The 14367-nt window shown below is 42.4% G+C and overlaps 1 protein-coding gene across 4 annotated transcripts in view; it reads right to left on the bottom strand.

The window, feature by feature from the left end:
• The window catches only part of RAD51B (RAD51 paralog B), a 752909-nt gene that overhangs the window by 169973 nt on the left and 568569 nt on the right, over positions 1 to 14367 (bottom strand). For all 4 annotated transcript variants that reach the window (XM_057544527.1, XM_057544526.1, XM_057544525.1 and 1 more), the window contains exon 9: positions 8005 to 8108. In XM_057544527.1, coding sequence (XP_057400510.1) covers positions 8005 to 8108 — 104 coding nt within the window. The remainder of the gene's footprint in view (positions 1 to 8004; positions 8109 to 14367) is intronic.

Raw genomic sequence — 14367 nt, 5'->3', positions numbered from 1 at the left:
GGAATATAAATATCACATTGCCTGCAAACCTAGTAATTTGACTGGGTTGGGGACTTTTTTGCCCAGAGTTTTCCTACTAAAAGTCAGCAAAGTGAAAATAGCAACAGATTAGAAGTTGGGAGAATTTAATTCCAGTTCCATTTCTACTGCGTAGTAGTTGTGTGACCCTGAATAAGTCACCCCTAATTGCTCACCCCTCTGTGAAGGGACCAGAAAAGAGTGTGGGTCTGAGGACCACCCCTGTGAGAACCACTGGAAGTGCTTACCCTACCTGAGTGGTCACTGGGGGCGGGGCCTGGGAATCTTCATTGTTAACAAACACCTGGGATTCTTAATGTCACTGTAGTTGACAATCACTGGCTAAGATGATCCCTAGAGGGCATCTCAGGTGGGACACTGTCATATTCTAAATGCTTTCGTTCTAGTGAAAGTGCTGGTTCATTTGTAAATCAGTTTGTAGTTTATGTAGATATTGAATCTTTCTCTCCCCTTTGCTTTTCCTAACCAAAGATGTTGTCTCGTTTCCTTCTCACTCTTAGCTAACCAACCAAGGCTAAAATACAATATCCTGTCCAACCTTCATTTTCAAATGAGCCAAATAAATGTCAGCATCCTTGATTTCCAGGTCACTGCCTTGTCCAAGAGATCTTGTAGCTGTTTCCTATGTTGTTCCTATGTTTCGTTTGTCCCTAGCCTGACAACGAGGTCTTCAGTTTGGCTCCAAAGCCCTGCGTCTCTTCTACTTACTACAACAGCTGAGATTTCTCTAGAAATCTCTCATTCACCTATTTGCCCTGGTTTACTTAGCAAGTTAGAACTGAGAGGGTCACTGAATAAGGAGATTTGGTACCAGACAGTGTGTAAAAATAAAACTAGTCAGAGCTGGAGGAGAATGATGGAGGTGACAAAATACCTGTGAAATGAGTGGCTCATCACAGGGGAAGTCACCTAAACACTCAGTGACTGGACCACTCATCCAGCCCCTGGCGGTCAGAGACTGTGATCCTCAAAGAGAGAAATGACGACATGTACTAAGTCTTCCATAAAAACAAATATATTCAATTTACAGCAGTATTCTTTATTCACAGACACATCCTTTCTACTTTTTGATGTTAAATTACCTTTTCCTTTTTGAAATGGTGGTAACAATTAATTTTGCAACTCTAATTCATTAAAAAAAAAAAAAGACATTTAAAACTCTATGGTGGTTCCCCAACCCTTGCTTTGGTTTGATTTTTATTTTTTATTCACCTCACGTGGCTCAAAATCTCCTAGGAACATGGGCTCTCTCTCTCTCAGTAGAGGTATGTGGTCTATCACAGCCAAAACATCTGAAAGGGGCACCCCCATCAGAAGCATGGGGGCAGATGTACCCGTGCATTTTTAACTGTCAATTTCCAATGGAACCTCTTCAAGGGAAAGTTTTCTCTACTTGACCCCATTCAGAAGTAGTGATTTTTGGAGCACACTGACTTTTTTCAAAGGGAGCCCCATGGAGTTTGGGGTTTTTTTTTTTTTTTTGTAAGTGGTGGGAAAGATATTGATATTTTTATTTCGAACGTGGAGATAGAAACAGGAAGTGTGCACTTAGGTATGTGAGCTACCCTTTCTGCGTCAGAGCCTGTCTTTCTGCTCTGTGAGTCTTAGTTCACTGTATTCATTTGCTGTTACTGCATACTTTCAGCTGGAATTTCCTTAGATTTTAATACACTTACCTGGTGACCTGAAAAAAGAATCCCTTTAAAAGTCCCCCTTTTGGGCTCCCCTTTTATACATTCTCCCAGTCTCTCAATACCTGTTAGAGCACTTCTGACAGAAGAGTGTAGGCAGCAGGTTAGATTTCACACTTGAGCAGCTCCGAAAAGGGAGGGAACATATATACCCAAGGCAATGTACTTGGCTGGGATTCTCTGTTCCCTTTGCTATTTCTGCAGATATTTATGCTTAAAAAGAAATTTCTCCCACCCTGGCAGCACAGCCAAACTTCTCCTCTGGCTGGATCAAGTCACCATGAAAAAAAAAGTCTCTTTGCCTAAGACAAGCAGATGAGCTGAGGCAGAAAACAAGGGAACAAACATGATGAATGCCCTGGAACCATTTTACAAAGGTAGAGGGGTGCGTAAAACTATGGCTTACATCAGGTAAAAACATCATCTCCAAGGTCTGTTTTTGTTTCGGTGAATATGGATATATGTTTGACATTCCTGTCCCAAATCTGCCCTTCAGCTTATCTGGGAGAAAAGATTTATCATCTTTTCTTTAGTTATTCAGTCCTTCATTAAGCCTTTCAACCACAGAGAGGAGAACTTAAGACCTGTGGAAGATAGCAGCAAAGATTTCTTATCCTTCCCCTCGGCCAAAGTCCCCAGGCTCTGTTCCCTGAAAGCAGCTGCAGAACCCCCCCCCCCCCCTCGCTCTGCCTGGGTCTGTGTTTAGGCCTCTGGCTTGCTTACACAAAGGAATTCCAACTAGGATTTCAAGGGAAGCCTGGTTCCTACCCTCCCACAGCTCCCAGCAGGCTGGTTCTGCCGAAAGATATTCCTATATTCAATATTCTTATAGTATTTCTATAGAAGTATCTGCTTGAATTACAAGGTTTGATGCTAACCTTTTAAAATGACACTTACTAATACTTTAAAGGAACTCTGACACTGCAAAACTCAAATCCTATGGGGAAATGTGATTCTAAATAAGCAGTATGCCCTTCTTCCTCAAGACTGGGTTCACGTATGGCTGCAAGGAGTTCGTTTCTGCTTTCTTTTTCGTTTTCAAAAGACATGCATTGGATGTGTAAGTGTCAAGCATTTGCCTTGCCTCTGAGGGTACACAGCTAAGATTCAGTCACAGCCTTCAAGGGGCTCACAATTCAGGTTTCACAAGTGCAAGACTAGAGACAGGTACTGCATTCAACAGTGGGCAAGACTGAAGGAAGAGGGGCTGATTAGGGCTGCAGTATTACAGACTCAAACACCATCACAATAGTCACAGTGACGGTATTTGAGTCTTTTAATACACAAAATGGACACTGAGCACAGAATTACATCACCAGAAAGGAAACGCTATATACTTCTAAGATGCAAAACAACCTGGGACTTCGAGAAAAGCCTGAGAATTCAAGTAAGAATCAAGAGTTTGAGTAACAGCATTGGTCTTGTCAACAATTTACTGGGTACTTTAGGCTCTTCCCTCCAGTGTTCTGTAATTTCAGGGTACCTTCTAAGTAGAAGATGAAAATATTATTATAAAGTCTATTTAAATAAACCTCCTATATGAAAAAGTCACCTCTTTCCAATTTGTTGAAATAAGAGAGTCATAATATTTATTTCATCAAGGGGGTGTGAAGCTTAGTTGGGATTAATTTACTTCTTTACTCTTTCCAGGGCACTTAAAAATTTATATAATCCCATATGTGGTTTGTACAAACAGACTTCATGAGGATCTGATGAGAAATAGTATGAATATTTCATCAAGTTTTTTTCATCATTCTTTCAAGTATAACCACCCTCATTCTAACTTTTCCAGTCCCTCGTTACAAGGCACCTGGTTACTGTAAGAGCCACCCAAGGGAGTCCTCAGCCAATCCACTCTGCGTGCTGCTGCCTCATTCATCCCCACAGAACCTTCCTTTGCTGTAGCGCCCATCCCCTCCTCTACGCTCACTGGTACGCTTGATGCATGTACTCTTCACATGTTTGTCTATTTCCCCAGGTACACAGTGAACAACTACAGGACATCAACTTATACTTTGAATCTCTAGCATCTTACATAGTAAATGGCAGAGAAGAGCTGATTAAATAAAGGTTTGTCAAATGAATGCATACACAAACCCTCTGCTCTTCTTAGGAGGCAAACCCCAGCCTGTGTCCTCTGAACATGCGACCTGCCCTCCTGTTTCTCTTCTTCTGCCGTTCACCCTCACCCCCACATCTTCCCTGTCCTTTCTCACTCACCTAGTTTGATCTATTTAAGGCAAGAGGTTTTCAACCTTGGCTGCACAGTAGAATCACTGAGGGGAGCTTTATAAATAAAATGAACACTGACGCCTGGCCCCACCAGCAGAGATTTGGATTTACTTGGCTGGGGTGCGGCCCTGGTGTTGGTATTTTGTAAATGCCCCTGTGGGAAGTGCAGCTAGGCTTGAGAAACTATGATTTAAAGTGATACTCGGGGCTTCCCTGGTGGCGCAGTGCTTAAGAACCCGCCTGCCAATGCAGGGGACACGGGTTCAAGCCCTGGTCCGGGAAGATCCCACATGCTGCAGAGCAACTCAGCCCACGAGCCACAACTACTGAGCCTGCGCTCTAGAGCCCACGAGCCACAACAACTGAAGCCTACATGCCTAGAGCCCGTGCTCCGCAACAAGAGAAGCCATGGCAATGAGAAGCCCGCACGGTGCAACAAAGAGTAGCCCCCGCTCGTCGCAACTAGAGAAAACCCGTGCACAGCAACAAAGACTCAACGCAGCCAAAAAAAAATTATTAAAAAAAAAATAATAAATAAGTGATACTCAAGTCCCACCTTCTCCTGAAAAGATGAATGTGCCTCTGATGAGTTTACCTTCCTCTGGCTTCAACGCAGTTACTGTTTTAAACACTTATTAGATCAAATGCTGCCTGTGACAGAATCTCAGTATGAGTTTGTCCTTTAACTCACACACTGCATTTTGGTTCATCTCCCGTACCAGACCAGAAGGACCCTGAAGGCAGGAACTGTGCCTTCTACTTCTGGGCACCCCCACACCATGCACGTGGTGGACCAAAACATACTTTTGATCATTAAAAACAAAACCAAAACCAAAACACTGAAAACAAAACAAAACAACCCAGAACACCTAGTAGAGGCCATTTCAATTCTACTCTAAGGATAGGTCTTTGGTAAGAATAAAAATGTTGCAGAAAGGGTGGGGTAGGATTGAAGCAGAGGAGGGAAAGAGTAAATAAAAGTCAAATGGAAAAAAAGCTAAATTAGTCCAAAAGAAAATGTTTCCCAGCTTCTTAAGAGGGTTTTTTTGCAACCCCGAAGCAGAATAAACAAGAGAATTAACTTGGCTAGTGCCCTGATAAGGAGATTTCTTTCTTGGTTATATAATTTTACAAAGTTTCCAGGGTGTAAAGAAAATAATCACCCAGGGAGGACTCCTTACCTTGGACTATACAATTCAGCTCTCGGGTTAATCGGCTCGAAGATCTGCTCAGCTTGACCTGACCCCCTTCCAGCCCTGTGGTCTCAGACTAAGCCTCACATGCAAAAACCCTGTTGTAGGGCTCAGTGTCATAGAAAGGGGATAAAACATAATCCTTATTCCATAACCTTGATCTTTTGGTGTAGTGGCCTATGCCTGTGCATGAAAAAAGAAAAGCTATCCTGGTATCTTCCCCAAGTGGCTGGTGTTCCATGGGTCTGCCCACCCTAGAATGATCTAGGCAAACTCTCCTACTAAATTGTGTTAAAAGGAAATATTTGGTGAAATTCCCTTAAAGGGTAGCTTTAAAGTCTTGTTCACTGCACATATCCCAGAAAAGATTTATCTTCATATGGCTTCTCTACTTGATCATGAAGTAAGACCACAGGAAGGGCTCACTGAATCATTAGGTACACCCTCTGCTAAGTCGAGATAAGGTCATCAGCTAGAGATGTGTTTTCTATATCAGGGGTCCCAAACCCCTGGGACGCGGACTGGTACTGGTCCGCAGCCTGTTAGGAACCGGGCTGCACAGCAGGAGGTGAGTGGCGGGCAAGCGAGCAAAGCTTCGTCTGCCGCTCCCCATTGCTCCCCATCGCGTGCATTACTACCCGATGCGTCCTCCACCTCACCCCCAGTCCGTGGAAAGACTGTGTTCCAAGAAACTGGTCCCTGGTGCCAAAAAGGTTGGGGACTGTTATATATCAACATTTATCCTAGTTGTTGAGCCACGAATTTAACAACTGGTCCCAAAAGGCATGTCCATTTCTATAGATTAATTAAATGTATGTTCTTTTGCCTGGGGTGGCCATTTTAACACTGGTCATGTTTTACTTTAATTTCTAATTATTGTTTGAAAACATGATTCAAAGACATTTAACTCTGCTCTTGATTGATTAGTAATGATAGCAACAAGTTGTCCTTTGTAGATTAAGATAACACTGCTGACCCAGCCAATAGGATATGAGTTGATAGACTGCCACGGATCTATCCATGCTTTGCTCCCTGTTCTTCTTGTGTCTAGTGGTCTGCATTCGACCTTATGAGCCAAGAACCAAGAACCACCAAAATCCTCCAGTCACCAAAGGTACACAAAATAATAGCTTGTGTCCTACCAGCTACTTCTTGTTGACACTGACAAAATGGAAATGACCGGTTAATTTACTAAAGCAAAAGGAAAAGAAAAATGTGGCTCTTTTTATTTACTAATAAATGCTAACTTCTTTATTTACTAATAAATGCTCACTAGAATTAGGAGAACTAGGATCTGGGAACCTGGAATCCATGGTACATAGATAATAAACTGAATCATCAAATCAGTGTGGACCGTCTAAAATCAAAAACAGAGATAAACTACAAGTTTTCAAGGCGTAGGGTTAAGGATCTATGAAAATGAATGAATTCACAAGGAATTTTGCTTCCTCAAATTAGAGTTTAGGTAGTAGTGCTTGACAATCCTTAATGATACCCCTGATAGCTGCAAACAGGATTTATTTTACATGCTTTATAACTTAAGGTACAAACCAAAGGTCATTAGGTTCTACAGGAACATTTTTGAATGTGTTCCACTGAAAGAGAAGTGATGGATTTAGAACCCAGGACACTTAGATCATCAGGGAAAAGGTATCACTGAGGTAATGAGCACGCCAGGGCCTGAAAACTCAAGAATGTTCCCCTAAGTGAAAACAAGCAGCTCTATCTTCTCAGAACATGGCTGACTCAATCATCAAGCTGGAATGTTATTTACACAGTCCCAAGCAAACTAAGAAGAATCCTCTCGTCTGTAACCAAGGGCACTCAGAAAGTTATGTCTGCAACAAGCAAAGTTTTTGATGATTCCTGATTCCTTGAAAAAGAGCCAGTTTACCTAATGCAGGTAAATGTTAACAACTCCCTTCCTACCACGTTCCCCAGAAAGGACCACCAGCATGATATTTCATGCCTCTTTAATTAATAACTTGGATTTGTTATATATTTAGCAAGATGGGCAAGTCTGGGTTCTGAATTCTGCCCCATCTAACAAATCAGAATAACTACCCTGTCTTCTTCTTCCTCCCACTTGCAGGAGAGGTCGTGATGGAACCTGGTCCACACAGCAGGATAAAGTTGAGGTTAGACATCAGGAAAAATAAACTTCCTAATTATGAAACATTTTACCAAAGGGGTCAGACTGTGGTGTTCCTTTCTTTGGAGTGGGAGGGGAGATCAAGAAAGATGTAGAAAGTAACCTTTCCGGATGGAAGGGGGAATTCTCACTTGAGTCTAGGATAGACAACATAAAGAGACAGCTCTAAGAGTCATTATCCTTTTGATAATCTCTGGCATCATTCAGTACTTTAATCTACTGGTTTATAAGTTAATGCAAAAGTACCCAGGATCTGGGAAGAGTTTATCCACTTAGCAGGGTCTGTGTGGCCTAATTATTTCAAAACATACTAACCTCAAGAGAAGGCACCATCATTATTTAATTCGTACACAAATTATCTAGCCCTCAACAAATACCAGCTAAGAGAAATGATAATTCATTCACCCTTTGAGATCCCTAGGGGTGTGGACCTTGGTCACTTACAAGCTATTGGCAAACATCGGGGGGCAAGCTAACTCTCTGTTTTTGTATTTTTTTCCCTGTGGGTGACTTGTCTCCCCACTTTATTAGAACTGCTATTGAGGTAGGCAGGGAGGCTGGTTTCCTTACCCACCCTCTGACAGTGTTGGCCCAGGACAGACAGTGTGGCCAATGCTTTCAGAAGATGAACACTCAGATTGCTGGTACATCTTGTTCGCTGACCTTGACAGTCAGAGAACATTGTCAAAGCACTCACCTGTCTTCTCCCTGAATCAAGGTACTGGAGAATCAGCCGGGTGTTCACACTGTGACTCCAGGTGTTTCCTAGTGCAGCTGTCACACAGCTGGATCCAGAAGTGCCTGAAACGAAACAGGGCAAAACCATGATTATGGACACCCTATCTTGTCACAGTGTTTCACATAAACAAAAGTCCAGTCATTGCTCATTGCTCGGAGAGTACGCGGGAGCCCAGGTTGTTACCACAAAAGTTGATGAAGGAGAGAAGGAAGAGAGGGGTTAAGGAATATGAGACTAAAAAGAAAAGCCAGCATGGGTTTCCTTCAGCCTCAATGAAAGTAACCACCACTGGGCTCAGAGATAACAGAGTTATATATCAATAAGAGGTTGCATTGCAAGGAAGCTTGGAGCCATTGCGAATAATAAATCAAGCCACTCAACATCCATGGCAGAAAAGCATAACCCTACTACATAGAATAAGAGCCAGTTATGAAATAGTCTTAGTTTAATAGAGTTGTTAAGACTTTTTCAGCTTGATAAGAGTCTTAATTCAATTTTCCTTATCAATATGGAAATGGTGGCATATGTATATAAAATTCCTATGCCTTTCCAACCGCGGAACGTACACGCACCCAGAAGAGGAATCTGGAAGATCTCACCATTTCATATCTAATCTGTATTAGACATTCTTATCCCAAGAGAAACATTCTTTTACTTTCTAAGACTTTCCTATAAGGGGGAGGATCTGAAGTAAACATTATCTGAGTTTCTAGTCTACACCAAGTTGTACTTCAGCTGCTCTCTGACATCTCCAGAGCTTCACTGATGTCTCTTGACATCACCAGGAGGAACCCATTCCTGCACTCCTCCTGTTCTTCTGCCTTAGAGGCAGGCTCGCAAGTCCCACCACTTAGAAGCCAGCCCCCACTATCATATGTAGCACATCCTGAGGTCTCCTCCAAACTCCTGTGCTCACTTTGGCCCTGGGCCATGAGATGAGTCTTAGCCTAAGGGGGCATAGTGGGATTTGTAGTTTGCCTTGTATCCTCAAGATGCCATCTCTTTCCAATGAGGAGACCAAGTACCAAAAGGCTGAAGTCCACTGAATCAGCTAAAACAAAATGAGGCCTTGAGTTTCTCATTTGTTGCCTGCTCAGGGCATCATCTGATATTCACCCCTCTGTGTGGAATAGGAATTCTTCTTTTCTGGGTCAGCATCTTTCAGGGTGGCCTCCCAACTCTGCATGGTCTTAAGCTCCTGGGATCAAATAGAGCAACAGATGAATGGAGTTCAGTGGTTCTAGGCTGGAGGTGATTCTGTGGGTCATGTCTAGGTGGGAGTGCTATGGCATCTAGAGGGTAGAGGCCAGGAATGCTGCTAAACATCCTATGATGCACAGGCCAGTCCACACAACAAAGAATTATCCAGCCCCAGACAAAATAGCGCCGACGGTGAGAACCCATGGGATAGCGAAAAACAACCATATGTTTTCTCTGGTTCAGGCAGGTGTGGGAACGAACTGGATGGCATCAACATCCAGGGCCTCAACAAGCCTGGGGATTTCAGAGTGAGGGAGAATTTAGCGAAGGAAAGAATAAAATTTAGGGTGACCTTGGCTCATCATGCACACAATTCAAAACACACACGAATTAATTTGAAAACATATCATCTAGACTGTGCTGATCTGATCACACTGCTCCCCTAAAATCCTTCCACAGTCCTTGTGCCTGAGGATAAAATACTAACTTCTGAACTAGGTGTTCTGAATGCTTTGTCATCTGCATCTGCATCTCTCTCTGGCCCCATTTCTCTCAATGGATGGTCCCGTAACCTCCTGACTTCTCTGTCCCCATCCTCCTTGACCTGATAAAGCTTCCCCCTCTTCCGGCATCCAATGTACTGGCTTCTTCTGCTTCTCCTTGTATCAACCATGTTGAGTATTCCTTTTCCTTCTCCGCTTTTCTTCTCCCTCTCCCCTTAGTTGTGGGTGGACCTCAAGGAGCTGGCCATGGCCAGTTTTTTCCCTAACACCCACCTGCCTTCAGTGGCTGGGAAGGTAATGTACATTAATAAAGAGGCCAGGTGTCTGCATCTTAACACGTAGAAAGTCTTCACTACCCCAAACAGATGTACTCTCTTCCATTTTTCTTGAAATACATGACCCTCTCAGTCTGTCTTTCATTTCCCCCTTTTTGATAGAGACATATAACAGAAAAGTATTTTCTGCTTTAAGAAAACCAACACTGCAAGGGCAGTGGCCACTGATGTTCCTTTTTCTTGCATTTTTACCAAACAGCTTTGTCGAGATAATTCACATGTTGTACAATCCAGCCATTTAAAGTGTACAGTTCAATGGTTTTTACTGTATTGAGAGTTGATCAACCATCACTACAATCAACTCTGGAACATTTCATCACCCCCCAAGAAACTCCATATCCCTTAGCCATAAGCCTCCAGCCCCTCTTTCCTGCCCTGCAGCCCTAGGCAATCATTAATCCACTTTTTGTCGAAATATTAAGTGTTAGGAGATGACGGGGAGTAGTGGAGACTGTGGTAAATTAGACAATTCACCCATGATCTCAAGGGGACAGCCCCTGTTCAGCTCCAGCTGTTGTTGTCACATGGCAATATGAGTTCACGGTTAGCCACATCTTTTGATCTTTTAATTTTTAAAATCAACACTTGAAGTACAATCTTCTGATTGGAAAATGTTGGCTTATTTTAAAAAATTTTAAAAACACGTAAATAAACATGCTGATGAGCCACATATGACTCATTCTCACCAAGCTTGCAATGTCTGCTCCACATGGCATGTCCTCACTGTTGACAAGGATGACACCCCCAGGTGGATGATTTCTAAGCCTTTGTCTCAACCTTCCACTTAACCTCAGCGCCTGTCCCCCATTTTCAACCACGAGATCTTCCTGCCTGACATAATGAATTTGGGCACCATAAATTCAGTATCTTCAAATTGAGCTCATCCCTTCCTGTATAAACTTACTCCTCCTTCTTTGGCCTTCCAGTTAATCTGGCTTGAAACCTCAGTTCCATTTAAAAATTTCTCCCTCTCCTGTGCTTCTCAATTCCAAGAAACTGTGAAGACGGATTGATTTCACTGTAAAGTCTCACTTACATCCATTCATCCCACCCCAACCTAGATCAGACCCACATTAGCTTTCCCCTGGGGATGGCTGCTGTCACTTTCTCGCTCTCTCCATGCTCCTGTCAGTTTCTCCCTACGGAAGCATCCTCTATTCTACTGCCCGATTAATCTCCCCAAGCACACACCTAAGCGTGCTGCCCTGCCACTTATGATCAGCATGCTCAAAAACTTTTGGCGGCTCCCAAGTGCCTTTAAAGAGTTCTAAATTCCTAAGACTGGCATTCTTGCAGCTGTGCCCGACCTGCCTCTCCACACCTCTTCCCTCCATCCCACTTCATAAAGACTCTGCTCCAATTTAATCACTCCTTCCTCGTGCCGCCTCCACACCTGAATGCCTCTATGCCCATGCATTGTCTTCAATACCACTTCTGACACGCCACCTCCCTGATCGTCACAGAAATAATGCCTTCCTCCTCCAAATGCCCATAATGCTTAGTTTACTCTCTCACATTACTGCCATTTTTTATCCTGTGGTATATTATTTGCGTGCTTTTCTGACCATCCCTAATGTATATTTTAAGAGGGCCAAATCCATGTCTGATTTATGGTAGTATGCCTGAATCACGAGGTCTGAGACCCAGAGGATGCTTCATAAATAGTGGTTAAAGAGTCAATAAGTTATTCTTACTAAACTTTGAACCATGGTGTATATTTGTTTTAGCAGCAGATTTACATTCTTAATTCTACCTTGCTTAAGCCAAAATTAATAGATTTACATTTTTCAAGCAAACTCTAGAAACTTGTTGCTTCGATGTCCACTAAGTGATAGCATGAAGTGAGCCTGAGTTTAAAAGTTTGCCAAGAAAGAGCTACATGTGAATAATTAGGAGTTGCTAATTAGTTAAGCGCTCAAAAAAATTGGTGGTGATACGACTGTAGGTGCACTTCCCAGGCCTAGAAGATGTTTATAGGGGTCAGAGCCACAATTGACCAGTAGTGGCTATTTAAAGAATTCCATGTGCCTAAACCAATGAAAACAGTATTAAAAAAAAGTACCCACATGCTTGGCTGCTTGTCAGACAGGTAAGCTGGGGTTCTTAACCACGGGCCATGAGTGAAAATAACCAGGGAAAAGTTTTCAATGGAAACCTTAAGTGGGCAAGCTTGAGGAGATACATCTTCAGGAGTGCTTACAAACGTTAAGCCACCACCAGAGCAATAACAGCAGGGCCTTGAAAGTTAAATGATAAGGAAAAACAATATTTTTAAAGTGCTATAAGCTAGGCACTAGGTAAGCCTTTTAAATAAGGAGGGCTTACATCTTATTTGAGCTTCATATCTTAGGTACATCTTTTTTGATCCTCACAACCACCCTATGAGGTAGGTGATATCATCATCCCTATTGACAGGCCAAGGCTATAGGAGATTAAGTAATTCTCCCAAGGTCACATGGTTGGTTAATGATAGAGCAAGGATTCGAAACCAGGCTGAGTCTTTTTTTTTTTTGAAGTATAGTTGGTTTACAATGTTGTGTTAGTTTCAGGTGTACAGCAAGTGATCAAGTGATTCAGTTATGTGTGTATTCTTTTTCAGATTCTTTTCCCTTATAGGTTATTACAAAATATTGAGTAGTGTTCCCTATGCTATACAGGTCCTTGTTGGTTATCTATTTTATATATAGTAGCATGTATATGACTGGGTCTTAACCACTACTCCAATTAGCCTTCTCCAGGCTCATGTCAAATAGCTGGCTACTCTGCCAACCCGGGGTGGGAGTGGGGAGGGGTGGGCAGCTGGGAAGGGCCTGAAGAGCCCAGAGGCCCATCTCTGGGAAGACACTGATGGAAGTATGTTGTGAGCATCTTATCAACTCATCTGAACTCTGTGTGTCACTCAGGCTCTACACTCGGCTTCCTTTGTTCTGATATACAGTGATAACCCAGGGCAAGGGGTTTCCAGAAAGACGATGCATGCTCTGGCTTGGCAAGTTATTTAACCTCGCTCAACTGGCCCAGCCACTGGATTCATGTAAATCAGATGGCCTGAAACTGACCCTCTCTGGTTGGAGGCTTAAAAAAATCTGGGCAGGATTGAAAAATATTTTCACTTAATAGGGCTTTGAATATGGAAAAACAATTGAAGGGTGGTTATAGGTGGTGGAATGGCTTGAGAAAGGATGTGGGGAAGCTGTCAGTTACTATAAATTTGTAACTTTATTTTCAACTAGAAAACTCAGTGGTCCCTAATGTCTTTTGACTTTTAAGCATTCCTATGTGAGGCTGGCATAAATGATTATTAATGCTGTTTATGGGAAATTTAAGGTAGAAGGAATCTGCTTACTGGCTTTTCAGGAAAGGTGATTTCCTGCCCAATGACCTAATTGGTCAAGAAATAGATAAGTGAATCTTTTCTATGCTCATTTTAAGCAGAAGGAATAAAAATTGGGGCATTCTCTCCCTCTCTCCTTTTTGATGACTGTGATATTTAGATCTGCCAAGGCAGTATGACTTCATTGTACTGGAATTTGGTTGATTCCAATACAAATTTAAAAAATCAAGTAAGTGAACTGGGTTTTGAAAATATTTTCAACATTGGGGATTTTTCACTGTCACAGGATTGAGCTTGTAGAAGTATCTGCTTAAGCCACAGAGAGAAAATCTAATTTATTTACACTGAAGTCAGGTCTCTCTAAAAAAGACAGGGGGAATATTCATACTCTACTCTCTCAGAGACCCTTTTAGGTAAGTCAAAGCATGTTCTCTTTCTGTAATTGCTTACCCATCTGTAAAACATGAATAATAATTCTTGCCTCCAGGCAACCAAAGGTTCTTGGTGACCCTTAGATGAAGATACTTGATATGTATGAATGACAGGAACAATGATAATCAAACACTGAAGATGAAATTCTAGGGAGAAAAAAAGTTTAATCATCACCTTCTACATTTTTTTATTCTTCTAGTAATGAGTCAGGCTAGTAAAGCTCAGGAATGAAGTGGTTAAAACAACAGGATTTGGATTCTGGAATATCTTTCATGACTACTATCTTTCGATCCAATTCCCTACTCCTTTGGAGTGGGAGTTGGTTATGAAGACAAATTTCTTACAAGGCAAGAAGCTCTCTCTCTGCTCTGTACACAGGGCGTAGTTCTTGTGCAATCAGACTGGAGGAGGATAATCAGGTTGCTATGCAGCCTTGATTTCCAAAAAGGTAATGGGCCTCTGGTACCAACCAGTGTCAGTATTCAGAAGGGGGCTGTTGGGGAGCTTTCAGTGAGGA

This window comes from Balaenoptera acutorostrata, chromosome 3 (assembly GCF_949987535.1).
Source record: "Balaenoptera acutorostrata chromosome 3, mBalAcu1.1, whole genome shotgun sequence".
Taxonomy (NCBI): Eukaryota; Metazoa; Chordata; class Mammalia; order Artiodactyla; family Balaenopteridae; genus Balaenoptera; species Balaenoptera acutorostrata.
Note: the sequence above shows the minus strand (reverse complement) of the source record. Positions and strands in the feature narration are given on the sequence as shown.